At 35.5% G+C, this 19,223-nt stretch overlaps 1 protein-coding gene across 3 annotated transcripts in view; it reads left to right on the plus strand.

Annotated features, from left to right (window-relative positions):
• Positions 1–19,223, plus strand: part of LOC134534093 (paxillin-like) — a 243,802-nt gene that overhangs the window by 84,398 nt on the left and 140,181 nt on the right. Inside the window, exon 1 of one of the 3 annotated variants that reach the window (XM_063372185.1) lies at positions 12,785–12,911. The exons of the other annotated variants lie outside the window; for them this stretch is intronic. Coding sequence (XP_063228255.1) covers positions 12,905–12,911 — 7 coding nt within the window. The 5' untranslated portion in view covers positions 12,785–12,904. Of the gene's footprint in view, positions 1–12,784; positions 12,912–19,223 lie in introns of those variants that run through there. 3 annotated transcript variants of the gene reach the window in all.

Genomic DNA, 19,223 nt, shown 5'->3' on the forward strand with positions numbered 1-19,223 from the left:
ACTCTCATTTCACAAATCTTTCAAAGATAATAATAAACGCCGTACATTGTAAGTTACTTAAAAACGCAGAACCAATTCTTTGGGCATAAATTGATTACTAAAAAAAGTTAGCCAATCTGCGAAAACAAACAAAAAGATGAAGTTGTAGTAAGAGCATCAAATATTCAAGTATTATTATTCATGAAAAATCACTTCAAGCGTAAATTATTAATCTTCAACACTTTGGTCCGTGGACAATTGGTATTTCAATAACTTCAATAGTGGGTGAAATGCCTTGAAATATTATTTACAAATTTGATTGAATGTAATATTTAAAGTGCACCATATATTTCGCGAATATTTTATTTATAGATGTGTAACCAGTCTTCTCTCGGGTAGATAAAGATTATTAACACAGCTTGATTGATTTAAAGCATCACTATAGATAAATACCGATTTCCAAATTAATGTCAAGTGTCCGATCCATCGATATTCCATCACATGGCTCAAATATTCGAACTGTGCATCGCTGTTCTGTGCGATGTTCTCTTGGTCTGCTGTCAGCGAACAGGGAACGGTATCTCACGCATGGGGGTTATGGGGAAACATGGTGGACGTTGCCGTGCTGATTTATTAAACTGTAAAAATTTGTAATAAACATCACTGTCAGTTTGGTTGTTATCTCCGATTTTAACTAAAAAAAAAAAATTGCGTTTGTCTGTCTGGAATAATGTTGCTTTTTAACAATTAAATAATTTTTGAAATCGATTCAGTTTATTCGAGTACTTCTTACAAACATAAGCAATCAAGCTCACACTTTTTCTCTCTTATAACATTAGTAGTATAATATGTAAATTCAATCAGTTCTGTTCTGTGTGAAGTACATCATGTGGCGGCCCCTATAACCCAGTGCGCGCAACCTGCAGACCGCAGTCGTGTCGAAGACTATAGGGCATTCTCATCATTAGATTGCAATGTGCATTTACTCTCTCGTTACAATGCTACTAGCGCTGTCCTTGTTTCACTGTGCTCCTTTGTAACATATAACCAAAGAGAAAAGAGTGTTCGACACAACTTCACAATTCAATGAAAATTATAAAAATCAACTTTTATACATTTTATATTTAAAACGAAAATTTCGGCAGGATAATTTTGGAGATACACTTTCTTGTTGTATTTCGTCAAGATCATCATTTGATAATATTCAATTCTTACTTCTAAACAAGCGAAACTGAAAGACGCCATATTGGTTTCAACCCGTTTTTGCCATCAGTTTTTTTAAAAATATCTTTTAAGATTGAAAATATCTTGTATCAGATTGACCATATGAAAATGGACTGCTTTGTTATTAATAACGACCGAATGCTACAAATAATCTTTTTTCCTTGTAAATAATATACTGTGTTTATAATTTCTTTCTTTATTTCATTATGTATACAGTTGTAATAATACTATCAAAATACTATTTTATTATTTTATGTTTCATTATTATAATAGGCCTACACTTTATTATTACAGTAATTTATTGTGGTGAAACAAATGGTACAATTAAAAACGTACTAAAACTTGTTATATAATTGTTGGTAGTGTACACAAGATAATTGTAACGTTAAGAAGCCGGGCTGTGCCGGTCTGGCAACAGTGGTCGCCGCCAGCTCTGCAGTCGGCAGTGCGGACCAGGGATGGGAGACGCCGTGGTCGTCGGGCCGACCGGCAGGAAGTCTGTCTTCCTGCCCGGGGACTCGCCCGACCTTGTGCCGGGACACCGGGGCTCGGTTCAAGCCGCTCCACTACCGTTGAGTAACAGGCGATTTGCCTAAAGGCGGTTTGCCTAACGGCGTTTTCCCTAAGTTCTGCCTGACGGCGATTTGCCTAACGGCGTTTTACCTAACGGCGTTTTGTCTAAGGGCGAATTGTCTAACGGCGTTTTGCCTAACTACGATTTGGCCAACGGCGTTTTGCCTAACGGCGATTTGCCTAACGGCGTTTTGCTAAACGGCGTTTTGCCTAAAATTAGGCAAAACGCCTTTAGGCAAACGACACATACCCCTACCGTTCCTGCTCGCTGGCCGCCGGGGAGTCCAGGAGGCACTGTTTCCACCCATGTCCGAGCTGCTTCATTTACAAGTGGAGTGTAGTGTTGGCAAATATTACATTCATGATGTTCATAGCTGGAGGTGAAACCTCTTCCGAGGCAAAAAAAAAAAGTCTGTGCATTGACTTAATTACGAACAAATTTTTTTTTTTTTTTTTTTTTTTTTTTGGAAATGGCTGTTTACAATATTGATAAATCAAAAATATTGTTTTAAAAATTATTTCTTTGTCTGTTTGTCTGTCTGTTCGAACATCAATCGAAAAATTTTTTTGATGGATTTTAATGAACTTTGTTTTATTAGAAAGGTTTTTGGTTAACTTAAAAAAACTAGGCTGTATATAATTACAGAATTCCACTCCTAAGGGGGTGAAAAGAGGGTAAATATGGTTGTAAGATGATTAATTTTATCTATGAAACTAATAAATTAAGCTAAAGAAAATATATTCAGTACCATTAATTAACATACAAAAACATCCAACCAAACATGTAACCCTTAAGGGGTGAAAAGGGATAAGTATGTTCTTAAGATAAAAAATTATATCTCCTAGTCTTATAAATGTAATAAATTTTATGGGGTACCAATAATATACATACAAAAATTACCAACCACAATTTATTTTTCTCTTTGCGAAATGCAACCCCTAGGGTGTGATTAAAAAAATTGTTTTAAAATTAATGATTTTATCTATTTATAAAATATTTATAAAAATAAGCATAATAAATTTAATTTGGTACCAACAATAGACATAAGAAAAATACCAACCACAACTTTACCATTTTGTGAAAATCAACCCTAATGGGTGAAAAAGAGGTAAATATGAATTGAAGATAATTAATTATATTTTCTAAGCTAATAAAGCATAAAAAAGGATACATGGGACTAATAATAAACATACGAAATCTACCAACCCTAATTTTCCATTTAGCAAAATGCAACCTCTGAGAGATGAAAATGGGTAACTATAGTTTTAAGACTAATATTTATATTTCTGAAATAAATTAAAGCATAATAAATTATTTTGGGTACCAATAATAAACATACGAATATTACCAACCACAATTTTACCAGTTTGTAAAATTAAAACCCCAAGGTTGGTAAAAAGGGTAGGTATGTTTTTTAAAAAAATAAACAGACACGTCAAATTCAATTAGGATAAGAATTTATAAACTAAAAAACTTGCACCTAGGGTTACGTATTGCTTATTTTTTGAGTTTTTTTATTTCTTCTGTTAATGGGCGTGAAAAAGTCTTCGTTTACTAAAAAAATTGCATCTCCGAAACTAATTAAATAAGACGTAAATTAATGGTAAAGATTTTAAACAATTAAATTATTATTTAACCTACGGAAAAAATTCCACCCCTACGGGATGTTAAGGTGTTGTTTGGTTTAAAGAAAAAAATCCATAATTCCGAATATACTAGATCTAAGGGTTAGAAATTATGAAAAATAATTAAGCATATACATTGCATTTTTTAAGTTTTCCGGATTTCGTCTTGTAAGGGTGTGAAAAAGGATTAAGTTATGTTTTATCATAATAAATTCATATCTTCAAATCTCAGCATAAATAACGTAAATAAAAATAATAAGTTGAGTATTTTGTGTTTATTTATTTAGAAAAAAAAATTGTTTGGATTTATTCACATATTTTTCTTGAAATGGTAATACTCTGAAATTGCGCGAGCGAAGCCGTGGGTTTTAAGCTAGTAATATATAAGGAAACATAAAAATGCGTGCAAGTACGCAAGTGTTCTATCATTCAAACTTGCCATCGAGTGTCCCATTCCTGATCATTGCTTTTTTTGTTGTCTTCTGAGCGTTACACTTTCTTCACGCGCTGATGACTTAATCGCCTGGACTTACCTTGGCGGTGTAAAGAAGTTTTAGAAATTATTATTTACTTTTTGCTTTGCCACGTGACACTTGTTGCTCATATAAATTGAGATTCATGATTCAGAACCTGTTTGTTTGGATTCTTGTTTAGTTTCTTTATTTAGTACATGCTGATCTTGCTTTATTTTTAGAAACTTACAAAATACGTTTTGTGTGTGACTGTGTTTGCTATCGTCTTGTGTCTAATTATATATATTTTTTTGTTTGAAAGTTAGTTGGGACGAATTTTTTCAGGAAATACACACACACAAAATATGTCATTTGCCCTTAAGGAAAACATGCATTTTCAACGGTGCTTTAATTGGAAAATATTGCAGAACCATTTCTGTCTTTACAGTAAACCGCGAACACTACCTTGAATGGACGCTTTAAGAATGTGACGTAACTCATATAAAAGTCTGTGAATATTTGGTAAATAGGAAAACATTTCAAGGAACTCTAACAAGGATGGTCGTTTACCAAAGACCCAGTCTCACTGTCAAAACTTTCGCTTACAACACCTTCCAATATGTTGAGTCAAATGAATTTGGAAGGTTATGACGTCACCGAAAGCGTCACTAGCTCAACCATGTTTATTTGGCAAACAGAATGACTTAAGATGCTATGAAATTATTTGCATAAAGTACGAGTTCTAAAATATTCTGGATTTTGGAATGCAATCAGCCAATAAAAATCGTGCCTAGAGAAAACGGGAATGACATCTGTTTCCGTCACAAGGAATCTTTAAAATGGCGAAGAACGCATGTTAAATAATGTTGCGTTACTGTAAATTTCGTATGCGAAATCATTTTATAAGTAAACAGGAAATTATGTTTCTATAACTTAAAAAAAAAAACACAGAAAATTTATTTTATGTAACGAACATTATTCTGAGTTAAATTTACACATGTTTAAACAAATTAAAATGCACAAATAGAATAACAAGATAAAAATAATTCCTTCCAGCACTGTTACAGAATTTAATTTGAGATATCTCAAACTAAAAATAAACTTTGATAGTGTGACATGATTGAAAACATATTTAAGGCTATCTGTCCAAATTTATTTGACGGAGAGAATTGGAAGCCATTATCTGTACAGTACTGCCACTCCAACTCTGTTGTCAAGTATAGTTGGAGACAAACATTTGACAGTGTAATTCCAGTTCAGAGAGAGAGAAAAACGTGCGCCGAATGCAACGAGAAGTCCAGCAGCATTGGTGCTCTTGGTGCTCTTGGTGACTTGACCAGGTCTTCTGCGAAGAGCCAAGCCATCGTAGTTCGTCGCTGGCCACTTCCATTGATATATGACGTGTGCTGTTGTTCGTCGGTCCTGTTCCTTTTTGGAATCTTGGCATTTTACCATTTATGGTTTCTTAAAATAGGCTGTGTCTGATTTATTCCCCAATATTCCTCTTATGTAACGTGAGTGACTTTCTAACGGCCTCGCTGCCGATGAGGCGTTAGGGGCAGTTTGAAAATAATTATGCTTATATAAGTTCTTGTTTTCGATCATAATTTGAAATAAATTAATAATAGAGCAATATGTAAATTTCTGAATGGTTCTGTTTATTTAATGTTTTTGAGAAACTTGGGACAATTTATGTTTCAATTCTAGCATGGCAAACGGTTTTCAATTAGCCTATGTGCCCTTTGTTGTGAAAATATTTTTAGTTTATCATTCGTAAATCACTCAAAATATTTGTTTTCCAAAATGTCCAGAAACCTGATGTTTTCAAGAATTTGATTTGGGAAAACTGAGTTTATATTTATTTACGAGAAATATATCCTGAAATAAAGAAAGAGTATTTGGTTAAGGGTTTGATATAAACAATTAGTTCAAAATGTATAACACACACACAATTTCATGCTTTCAGTTAATTCTAGGATGGAAATATAAATGGGCCTTTTAAATTGTAAAAAAAAAAAAAACTTAAATAACGCACAATAACACTTATTTAGTCGGGAAAACACTTTATAAACTTATGGTTCACTCTAAATCGCCGGCAAAAAGAATAATAGATTCAAAATAATTTATTAAACTACCCTCTTCAATAAAAACAAGGGAAATATGTATGTACCTAATATGTTACACATGGTGACTTTATGAATGGTTTCTTCTCCTTCCACTCCTTCCCATTCATAAGTTAATCGTTAAAGTTTCCTCACTGGCCACAGTTCAAACGGCGGTGACGTGGATTGACTCGGGAAAAGTGCCTGCCTGTGAATGTGGCCTCTCTAAACTATCGAGGAAAAGAGTTGTGGTGTCGATAAACGAGGGCGAGTTGAGAAATTTAAAGTAGCATAATTCAAGCTAGAGTGCTTGTTAGGTGACAGCTCGGCAGCAAGCCACGCGAAAGTTGTGCAACACTGATATAACTTAGTTTGAAAGCTGGATCCACCAATTAAGTGCAAATTAAATGTATACTTGTTATAACAGGAACTCTAAAAGATACAGGACGTAAAAAAAAAGTACACAGTAAAACAAAAGTAATTTATGATCATAAAACACCAATGACGGAAATAGGGCAAAACAGGTTTTTTTTTTCCCCGAGGTACCTGTAGTGTTTTTGGTGAAAGTAACTATTCGGCCTCCGAGTCGTTGCCACTTAGTGCGTGTCTGGCCAGTTGAAGTCACCACATTTCGCCAAACGTAACTCTGGCAGTTGTACGTTTGCATCGCATCCCGCATCGATCACAGGAACTCCAGTACCTTTGTTGTTGTGTAACGTCTTAGCTCCCGGTATGCGGCATTTGGCAGGAGCAAGGCTGCATTCACAATTTTAAAAAATAACAGTAACCCTAACAGTAGGTCGTGTGCACAAGATTCGACCGCCATGTTTTCGAAACTACTGGTTCACATCGGCGTACACGGGAGACAGGTGCGCATGGAAGGGAAATTAATATATTTTATTTCTGTTACGGACGCATGACGCAACAACCAATGGGAGTAGAGTAGGAAGCCATTTTGGCGTCACTAGAGAAACTGTTGATATCTATCAATCATATTGTAGCAAGAAATCGTCAAAATATTACAATGCTCTCAAGTGTAATTCCTGCTTTAAAAATTAGTTAATGCTATTTCTTAAGTCACTAGCAAATATTGTAAATAAAATTAACTAAAAAATGGTTAACCAAAAACTTACATAACCTTTATTTGTTTATATGTTGAAAACGTGTGCTAACAAATTGCTGGTCAGATGTCACGGGATAATCATTTGGTAGTTAATATAGTTACTTACTTACACTGCCAAAAGATGTCGGATACATCCCGAAATTTTATTGGCTGAAATTAACAGTGAGATTTCAATTGTGAACCCCCTGTTTCGCACAAGTCGTGTGTACAGTGGTGCGCATGGCCTGCTGTGCGCTTGCTTGTGTTTTTACCATGCTTTATTAGCTTGACCTGTATGTATGTCTATGTAATAAAATATTTCCATTTAATTTTTACCCACTTTTTCGTCAGAATGTTTTGAAATTTTTCATACATATAAAGAACCTCTGATAATACAATATTTTGAAAACTTAAGACCGTAGCGTTAAGGGGGAGTTGCGGGCCGGGGGGGGGGGGGGGGGTCAGAGGTTCAAAAAAGGAGGAGGTTCTCAATTCGACTGTATTTTTTTTAACCTAGAACTCACAAATTCTACAATTTACAGGTTTCGCGAAAACCAAACGAAATCATTTGTGAGACAACTGACCATATTGTAAATGAAGTACACGAACTAAAATCAGAAGAATTTTGCTTGTTATTTGTTGTTTCCATACGGTAATTTAAGTTCCATGTAATGTTGACGCATTGGTTGGAATGACTTGATTACGTGAACATTAATGACTAATTTTAAGTTTATTGTAACAAACACTTTAATCACTTATATTTAGTATTTTTAATTTGTTTCAATTACTAATATTCAATATTTTTAATTTATTTTGAGACTGAAATAATAAAATATAATTATAGTTCAAAAAACTAAAACTAAAAACAGCTTTCACGTTAAATGAACTACAAATTAAAAAAAAATTAACTTTTTTGTCCAACAGCCAAATAATGCTCCACAACTCTGTATAACTAAAAGCGTGGGGTGTTTGCTATTATTTTTAATTAAAATTTTTGTTATTAAAAACAATATGATCTGTAATAGATTTTCTATGCCTAATTTTAGGAAATAGTCAATATAAAAATTTTAGGATACAGTCATTTCGAAAATGACTATATGAACTTAATAACAATAAAGATCTTAATAACAATAATGAACTTAAAATTAGTAATGGAGTGCTGGATATTATTTCTCTTAAATTTTCTCTCACTAATTTTAGGATGACGTTATTACGAAAATTAAAGAAGAGATTACCACGCCTTTAGTCATACAGAGTTGTGGAGCATTATTTGACTGTTGGACAAAAAACTTAAATACGTTCTTTAAATGATGCATGCAATGGGGATTTTTGTTTTAATACCGTTTTTTGGACATACTTCATTGCAGTTTTGCAAGAATTTTTTATCTTCATATTTTATTTATTTTATTTTAGGAATGTTTCCATGACAAACGGTGCAAAACTGCAATGGCGTATGTCCAAAAAAAAAACTGCATAAAATAAAAAAAATGTTTTTATTTTAGTTAATTCAACGACAAAGGCTTTTTTTTTATTTTAAAATATAAGTTTATTTAATTGTGAAGCCAGCCTAATGGACGACTTGAAATGTAGCGGAGCCAAGCAGTTCAAGTAACGGCCGGTTGAAGCGCCACTGGCAACTGTGGGATACTGAATGTAAACAGTCACTGCTAATGGAATAAGTTATATTGGAAAAGTTGCCGTGGACAAAATCATTATTAATTTGAATTCATTTCAAGTTGGTTTAAGGATTTAGCATTGTCGGGATTTTGGGAAGCAAGAGGCTTAAACAAAGAGTGAAGTTTTCATGTTTCTATGTATTATAAAGATGCGTGGATGGCGACACGCTATAAAGACTTGTTTGTGAAAGCCTAATGCTATTCACGACACAGAAAATGGAAATGCCAGATTTATTTATTTCGTGGATAGGAAAAACTCAAGGTTTTTTTTTAATACCTCACGTATTCTATGCGTTAAAGCAGGGCACATAGTTTTATTTACATGTTTGGTAATGTTGCAGTGTTTATGTGTTGATTATATGGAAACTGTTGGCTGATTACCAAAACAAATGTTTAGTGGAAAATAAATTCGCCGAACTCAGAAAACCCGTATGTCTTCCGCAACGAAATCATCCTTAAAAACTAGAATACACTGTATTTTATTTTAAAGCACATATTATTGAAGCCGAAGTCGACTTACAATGGCTTGAAGAACTCCCGTCCCACATAGGTAATTTAATGTAATTTTAATTCGCATATCTGGGATATAGGTATTTTCTTCTTCACTTGTATAGAGTCAACTTCTGGTAACGGAAAAATGTTGCCTCTATTTTGGTTTACTGAGAAGTGCATATTACTACAAAATAAATTTGTTTATATCTGTTTATTGTGAATTTGTAGGCGCTCGCATTATTTGATAAGGTAATTCGTGAGTGGTCACAGCCTTTTGATAAAAAAAAAATGTTTAAAAAACACTGCGTTTCGAAATTCCTTCTTGATTCTGAAACACTTAATAGTGTGAAGGGTAATAAAGTCCAAGCAAATGGTGAAGTAAAATCATTAAAAACGCGCGCGCGCGCGCGCGTGTGTGTGTGTGTATATATATATGTATATAGAAAAGAATATTGTAATTATAATCTTTGTTACAATGAATTCAGAAATTTCATTTTCCGACTTTTATCTATTTTTACGGAAATGCCGCTACCCTCCATAATCACCAGGCCGTATTGCAAGTTTTGTCGTGAACAATTTTCACGATTTAGCTGTGTTTCTCACCATGCACTGTATAATTTTAGGCTAGAAAATGAATACGTACAAGCCTTATAAACTTATTTGATACACTTGTTTTGTTTTTCACCGAGTTTTGTTATACTAATTAGACAGTAGGCACAGACGTGACTGCTAGAATGTGGCAGGCCCTGTATGCTGTCCGTATAAACACACGGTTTTAATATTACTTGTAGTGTTTAATTATCATTGTTGAAAACATAAAACTGTCTTTGTTTATTAAATAGTTCTCGGACGTGAGCACTTTTCTTATCGTGTTCTAGGCCTACTTACATTTGATATGTAGCGAAGTTTTCTGCTTATGGGGGGTTGGGGGGGGGAAGAGAAATTTAGTTACCTAGGTGATGTGAATGTAAAAGTACTGGGAACTGTATTCTTTGAAAATTTAACGCCGCAAACAACGTTTCTGTAATGCAGCCCCGAAATACTCCCGCATGTTCAAAATTGTGTCTGTTTAGAACACACACATACGTGTGCTGAGAATTGTTCTTACGTGATATACTACCGTGCCAATTTTATTTTTCATTATTTAAAACGGTATTTTTTTAAAGGCGCGAAAAATTATTTCAAGCATACAGCACGAACTCTACGGATCAATATTGTTCCATTGTTTAAACATCTGAATTGGAAAAAAATAATTAAATGCTTCCTTGCGGCCATACGCAGCGTTAAGTATCGAAGCGACTGCTTTGTTTCCCACAGTTCCTCCCCTTTCCTTGTGTGTCACGTGTCACGTGACATCGTGACGTCTGAGGGTGGTTACCTCAAGTCCATTTCGTGAACTGAACGAAAATTTGTAACCACGGTGCTGCCATCTGTGGCGTATGGCGCGAACCAAAGTTCACAAAGCCAAAGGGAAACTTTATAGTATTAACTGTTTAATTAATTTTAACCGTATGGGCAGTATTTTAATAAAATTTCTGGTCGAAAATCAGGTCCAAAGTCGGTGTTTAGTATGTTTACAATTTTTTTTTTCATTTTTATCGAAGCCCTTTTACTATATACCTACTTTAAAATTTCGCACTACAAATAGAATGATTCGATAGTCGACGTAGCTGCTCCGGCAACGAATTTCAGCGGCGGGTGCAGAAACTACGTGTGATTCGCGTCCAGAAATGAAGTTAAATTATATTTATCACGCTCGGCATTATTTTAAAGAATTATACCTTCAATTTCGTATCCGAACAACACGATAACTCATGAATTTTTGCTTTACCGAGGTTAGGTGTTTCAAATCTCTGGCGAGTATTAACAGATTCGTTCACAAATTTTTTGTTACTGTTAAATTTCGCTCTCCCACGCCATTTTGTCTATACCATTTTCTTGTCATTACAATATTATTTAAGAGCCATTCCCATAAATTTATCACGCTAACTCTTTTGCGTTCATTCTTTGGTCACAAATTGTGTCGCTGCATTTTTACGAAACGTTATATATGCGCTGTAAATACGTCACTCAAGTGATCGTAATTATCCCCAATTGCGTGACTTTTCAAGCTTTTGGAAAATAGTAAATATTTGGTGACTAAAGTTGTGATGTAACATAAAATGTAGGAGAACTGTAGTGATGACAAGAAAACTAAATAACCTGCATAGCGTGTGATACAAATAATACAAATATTAAGGATTAAAAGTTAACAGTTAAATGGGTTTTAAGTGGGCTCTCATTAGACATGTGGATTTTTCTCGTCATTACTATAAGTTGAGGGCTATTTGTGTAAATTTTACACCAAACCTTCCTTGCATTTGTTTTTCTGTCACACACATTTTCAACATACATTTGCGAAGTGCTATGAAATGGGTGTAAAAGTTCGCGATAATGATAACAGACAAGGGCGGTTTTCAGGGTTCAGGGTGCAGGGCGTCATGCCGCTATGCCCCCCCCCCCCCTTTTTTTTTCTGGATCCGCCAATGACTGCATGACTGTTTACAGCAAATAATATCACACTTTAAAAATTTATCACAGAACAACAGCAAATGCAAGATAAGTATACAGTAAAACCTCATTAATAAAAACTCTCATTAATACAAATGTTTTTCATAGTCCCTAAATTACAGTGTCGCGTAACTTGTTAAATACAAAAGTATGGTTATAATGAATAAAAAAGTGATTTTGTCACTACTAGGATGTAGTAAGAATGGTTGATACATATATCCTATAATAATGTAAAGAATTAATGTAAATTATCAACTAAAATAATACTGATGCCATTGTTTCGTTCAGTGTTGGTTGGGGGGGGGGGGGGGGGGGGGACTTAGAAATTACGTATTCTTCCAAAATGATGGTATGTAGTTTTGTAGGTAGTTTCTAAATATCTGCTTTATTTTTCTGTCTTAAATTCTTATAAAATTTTAGTACAGTACAAAATATTTTTTTTTTTTTAAGCCACAGGTCTAGCCATCCTAAAAGTGTATTTTATAATCCATTAAAAAAAAGGTTCGCATGGTGCTGGATAAAATAGACTGCAAGTTTTTTTTTAGTAAATTTTATATTTGCGTTTAATTTAGAAATGATATAAAAATTGTGATTAAGTTTTGTAATAGTATGGTCGGCACAAACCTCGTTGTTGCAATGTAACAAAATTATGGTCCACGTTTGTATTATTGAGGTTTGACCGTAGTGTTAAATCGACAGAAATAGTCCTAGACTACCAGTGATGAAGAGAGAATGCAAGAGAGAAAAAAGGGGAAAAAAAAAACTTTGCGTGTGAGATTCCACCTTAAAGGTACCAATAACAAATGAATATGTTATTATTATTTTGTTAGTCGTTAATCCCAAGTGGCGCAGTGCACTTGGCTGGCGGACGCGACTGGGGCTGTGTGTGTGTGGTTGCCGGGACATGCGGCCCGCCCGCTCAGACACCCGACCTGCATGCCTGGCAGTGAACTATGAAGGAGGGGGGGAGGTGCTGGAGAGCAGGGAAGACGCGTGTCGCTGGAGTGACGTCAGCGGCCTCGGTCTCTCCTCCTGTGTTCCCGGCCCGCCTCGCAGCGCCAGTCGGCTGCGGAGGAGGCTGGCGCTAGCGACGAGTCTGCGGTCAGCGCTTATTTATAGCGGCCCGTCATGGCGGGTGAGTACTTGGAGTCGCCTGCGCACGACCCCCTGGCGGGGTGGGGGGGAAGGCCTTAGCCGCCGCGACCCTGCGGAAATTACAAGCATAGTTTCCTGACGCGATACGCACAGATCGCGTTTGGCGCGCCGTCCCACAATGGCACACGGATCAGCTCGGCAGTGCTGAGATCTTCCGTTTACGTAGTAGCTCCGCGCGACCAATAGAAGCCGAGTACTTGGCTGCGGTGGTAGCCATGTTTGTTTATGTTCTAAACACGTTCAAAATTATTTTCAAGTACAAGAATGTCTAAGTGTTCTATTACTTTGTGGTTTATTTTTTATTATGTATTATTATGGTGTAAATTCAACCCTTGCTATTATCTCGAATTATAAAATACAAATTTTTTTAATTTAAATAAATATTTCGTAACCTTGGAATGCAAAGTCATCGGTTGCCTCTTGTTACGTTTCCGTGCATTGTTTTAGCAGCAGACGCGATAGTACGTAAATGTTCCTGGAGATACGTCTTCGTTTACGTGATTCGTCTCCGTTTGCGTGATTCGTCTCCGTTTGCGTGCCATTATAGAACGGGCCTTTAGAGTTATGACCGCTGTAAAGTTTACAGTATTTATATATATATATTTTTGTTTTACTTGCAGGATTTGAAAATTTATACATTAAATAATTTCCGACTAAATTACTTGGCCCCTCAGCCCTTTTACTCTCTATTTCCCTGGAGATTCGCCGTCAGAACGTCCAGAGGTGGAAACAGCTACAAGTGCGTTGTTTGCAAATAATAATCCAACGAACACACGTTGTTGTCAAACATATTAAAAGTGTAGTTACTGGATGCATGATATATTTAATTACACTGTTAATGAAATATCAAACACAGCGTGGAGTCTCGGGACACGAGATTTTGTAACCTCGACATACACTGTAAAAAAAAGTTTGTGCTTAGACAAGGATAGTCCTTGGAAAATTGCCTATTTTACAAAGCCCTGCCTTGCAGTTTAAAACGTGATATCTTTGGCAACTGGGTTTCCAAGGGTTTTCCTTGTAAAAAGTACAGAAAAATGTTTACAGGGTAGTGCCGTGACACATTTTTCGACTGTTACATAGTTGAATAAACTTTTTAATGTTGGGCCAAGTGTTTATATGTACTGTATTTCTTACGCACGCCATCTATATTAATGCTCATAGTTCATTCCAGCTGATTTGAAAATTGTATAGTCGACTTCTGGCTGTTAGCTCTGTAAACAATCTCTACTAAACATAGCCGGTCTTGCACCGGATGCGACATAAAAGGTATTTAGAAACGACACCGTCGGAGTCCGCTAACGATGACACAAGCGTTTGTTAACATTTTTTTTTTCAATAGTCTCGTACTGTCTTTAGAATTATTTACTCTGAAGTTGTAATTTGAAGAAATTATTCTTCGTAATCAACATTGCGTAATTGAATATACGAAATGCTGTTTTTTTAAAACCCCAATAGTGTATTAACACTACGCGCCAGACTTTTTTTTGTATTTTTTGTCTCAAAATAAGCAATTCATTGTAGGGTCCAACTTTTTATTTTTAATTTTCTGGATTACTTGCGTGTCCAGACTATGTAGGCCATGAATATTTTTATACTGTATGTTCACAGTAGACACTGGCAGAGGGATCTTTGTGAACACTGTTCATTTGAACAGCGCCACAACTGCAAAATGTTTGTGCTGCTGCCTAGTTCTCCTGCTTTGGCTTCGATAATGAGGATTTAAAGTGTGGCCACGCTTGTTTGCAAATATTATTAGAAAATGTTTTTGCAATGCTGTGACCACTGATCAACACACGTGATCAACATATATTTCAAGTACAAAAACTGCCACCTTTTTAACTTTTATGGCTTAACTAGTAGATGATGATAAAGTACCTACCACCTTTTCTTACAGGTTAGTGGACTGGTGTTACGCTTAATCGCACGTAACTACAAGAAGGCGGTCATGATAGTTTCAATCGTTACTGCTATGTGCTACAACTTATTGTCATATGCAATTAAATTAACTAATTATTGGGATTATATTATATTATATATGATTAAATCTGAGAGAAGTAGCTTGCAAAATATTTAGAGATTGCAAAAATAATTTTTTTCCCCACAAAATTGTGCTGTATTTTGTGAAGCATAGAGACAGGTTATCCTGCAAATAAATGTAAAAATAAAAAACCACTGCTCCAGGTAAGGTTTCATTACAAAAAAACTAAATTTGTACTCTTTTTTTTGTTTCGGGTTCGCTGCGTTTCTATTTGGACATTGACTTTTATTTTATGCATCTGCCATACTAGCTGGTAGCTGCCATCCACTGGCCTGAGTAGCTATCAATGAGTGCTGTTCCACAGGCTTTAGTGATCATTTCCGTGACCGACTTTCATTAATAAATACCTTTTTCTACATTGTTTCGGATATTGATTTGAAATACACATTTAAATTTGGCAGCATCGTACCTGAATTTTCGATGGCGCCCATCCAGTTTGTTTTAATCATACTCATAACGTTGTCATTTTTACTTTAGGGGAGTCCAGTAATGTAGCAAACTAGTATTGTTTTGAAATTTAAAATAATTATAAATACTTATATTCAAACTGCCTCCAATCTAATCCAAGTGGGGTAGTTCGAAAGTATTGCTCCAAACCGTATTTTGATTCGTGTTAAATACTGGGGTTAGTTGGTGTTAAAAACAGCAGCCAAAAACTTTATGTAAAACACACTTTTACAAAAAAAAAATATTAAACTAACAAAAAATACAATGAAAATTTAGATTGCAAGTCATAAAGAGTAGTGATCTTTTTTTTTCTTTTTTTCTTTTAATTTTAGTAGATATTTGAACAGAAACTTAATTTTTATCTTTGCCAAAAGTACAAGCAACATTTTGACATTTTGAATTTTGATCTTATCTAAGTGCCATGAACTTGTGAATATAACGTTTTTGAAAATTTTACCGATACCCTCAATTCACCCCACCATCGATTCTCACCATATTTACCTTCATAATGTGAGCTAGCGAAACCGATGCGCTGTACTGGGTGCTTTACACAGAGACGTGCCTCTGCGCACCCAGTGTGCGTCAGCTAGCGTCGTCGAGGTCACTGGTCTGTTTGTTTACAAGTCCTGAAGGCTGTCTGGCCGCGGTCCAGGAGCACTCCCGTTGGGGTGCGCGCGTCACCCCCTGCCCCTGCCGCGGTGCCTGATGGGTAGCACAGCAATTACCCTTGTTGTTTACAATCCTCTGCTTGTTCCTGCACAGCACGACAACCACCGAACTGCTTAGCCGATACAACCCGCGTTGCTCTCTTATTCTCGTTGGAATGTTTTTTTTTGTGAACACCCTTAACCCAATAACTTTTTAACACTTTGTTAAGTTCGGTTTAGGTACCCGTTCTTTTTATGAAGAGTTTCTACACTTAATGGCTAAAGTAAAGGTATGACAAACGGAACATTAGCAAGCGACCATTTTCTAAGAAAAAAAACGAAACAGAAAAAAATAACAAATAACTAATCTTTCAGGTGTGCACAAATAATGTTATTTTGCTGTAAGTCATGATAAACCAAAATCAGTTTTTTTTGCATGGTCCTGTTATAGAATTAGTAACGCGATCTTTTTTAAAAGTGTTTGCATTTACAAAACGCAAGAAAAAAAAATCGTAATCACCACGAAACATTTTTGTCAATACAGACCTTACAGAATGTAATGTGGTGACAATAAATAATTCGGTAATCTGATCAAAGTCATTTGGCTATTAGTGACAAGCAAAATTTTGCAGTCACATATAAGTAGATACCGGAAAATTAGCGGATTCATTTCGCGATAGCCTAAATCTCAAAGTATACATATGCGCTACTTTTGTTTTCAGTTTACAATGTATGTGGAGGACTCTGGGCCAATGAGAAACCCTTAACCAAAGAAGTATCGAATCACCAGCTAACAAGTCGAGTGAGACGTTCCATTAGTTGGCAGTCATGGAGCAGGCCACATTTTCCCAGTGAGCACAGCATTGTGGATTCTATCCTGGAGGTCATCGAACCTGGACGTTTTTCCGGTCCCCCTTCTAATAATAACTCACTTCCTGGACACAAAAAAAAATTGTCAAAACAAAATAGTTGTTAGGGACTGTGCTCACCATTATTTTACGGCCACGATTTTTTTTTCAAGGCGGTTTTGCTGTTTAACGGATATTTCGCAGAAAAGCTTAATCTTAGGATAAGTAGGCAACGGTGCCTCTCTATGCCTAATTCTTTTCTTACCTTGTGCCAGTAAATTCAGTTTTTATTTTTAAATTGACCATCATTTCACTGTCGTTTTAAAGACTAAACATTCACTGCAGAATTAATACATTGTAATTTGATTTTGGGTTGACGTTCAAGTTGTTTCTGCCCACTCAATTCCAAATTGGAATTTCATGCTTCGGGCTACGGACCTTGCGTATCACTTTCTCCTCACTTTCTCTCGCCTTGTGCGTGTGTGTCTACGAGATAGTGTAGTGTGTTTCTTTATATGGTAGCACACACGGGCCGAAAAGTATCCGACAGCGGTTTGGCCGTGCATGCTGATGAATGTTGCTTGTTTTTGAAGTTTTTTTTTTTTTTTTTTAATACGCTATGAGTTTTCCCTTAACAGTGTATGATTAATGAGCTGGTTTTTGGCTGTTTGACATTTTATTTTTTGTTTAGGCTCGGTCTGAAACGCCATCATGATTTTTTTTTAATTGGTTGTGTTTGTTGTTCTCTCACCGATCTTTGAATATATATACCGTATAGAAGTCGCCAGCCCAGGTTAAAATTTCTAATACGGTTTTGAGGTAGTTGGTTAATTCACCGCCGCAATCGCCACCATCTCTAGGGCATCGACTTGTAGTGGTCCCTAGCGGACAAGTGTCGAACTCTTCAAACACCCCTTACCCCTCCTGTTGAACGACCTTGAGCTGCAGTGAATGATGGGTGGGGGGTGCGGGGAATGACAGCGGGCGACAGTGCTGTGCTCTAACGTGTAAATAACAACTAAGACGATACAGGGTGTTACGGCAGCGCACTGCAGCGGTCCCAAGCAGCTCATCATACGCTTCTGAAAAACGTAGAGTAAATCCTATCCACTCGCGACTTCTATACAGTATATATATTCAAAGCACCGATATTCTCAACAACTACTCACTAAATGTAATATCTTGGGTTTAAAAAGTCACACAAATGTTTATCATTATTATTACTTGCGGGGTTTTCCGCCTGTTGAACATAAGTGTGAATATCTGTTAAACAAATGAGCGACAGGACAACTAATCTGTTAACATTTCAGAAATAACACTTAATTAAAAGTATTTGATCAGAAAATAAACGTGGTGCGTGAGACCGATCCTTAAGTATGTACCTACAGCGATTGGGAACAGGTTTTTGATTCCAGCAATGGTTGTTCGAAATAACGTTCTTCGCGTGGCGCAAATATGATCCAGCGTCAAATGGCTTCACTTCAAAGAGAAAAATGCATACTAGTGATGTAACGAATATTTGCGTATTTCTTGACATTCGCATTCTCAAAATTCATGCAAACATTTTGCGAATATATATCAGAAAAAATCATGTTTTTAATATGTGAAAATATTCTAACATTAGACAAATTATATAAATTTATTAGTATTTTATCAAAAAAAATTCTCTTTTTTAAAAAAAAATAACGTAAGTTTTTTTTCCATTTAGGTAACCTTGCAATTATATATTTTATCAGCCTGTATTTTAACATTAGGTAACACGTAATAAAGCTGTGATTAGACTTAGTATTATAAATAATCAACATTTCATTTGAAAACAAAAAAAAAGTACATATTTTAAACAAACAAAAAAATTTTTCTCTTAAACTTTTATCAGACTTTACGTACATACTATTTTTAATTTTAGTGTTTTAAATAACGAACTTATTTTAAGAAACACAAAAAATCATTAAAATAACAAAACGTTATTCTTTTAAAAAATGTTGCTTTTTTACTTTCAGTGTTATAAGTATTTAACTTTTTAAAAAATAGTTATTTATATTCACCGGTAGTACTGGTGGGCGACACTAGGGCGAGCGTCAGTCGCGCCAACACTTCGTACTAACACAGGATTCGCAAAATTTTAAATAAAAGGTTTTCAGGGCATACATAATCTCCAAACAGGAATTCCTAAAATATGGCTGACATCTCATTTCTTGGGTGACAAATGAAAAAAAAAAATAAAAGAATTTCTCTTAGTAGAGCTTAGTGTCCAGTGTTACACGCATGGTTGGCATTAAGGTCATTAAAAAAAGAGAGTCGCTAATAAC

This window comes from Bacillus rossius, chromosome 1, assembly GCF_032445375.1.
Source record: "Bacillus rossius redtenbacheri isolate Brsri chromosome 1, Brsri_v3, whole genome shotgun sequence".
Lineage (NCBI taxonomy): Eukaryota > Metazoa > Arthropoda > Insecta > Phasmatodea > Bacillidae > Bacillus > Bacillus rossius.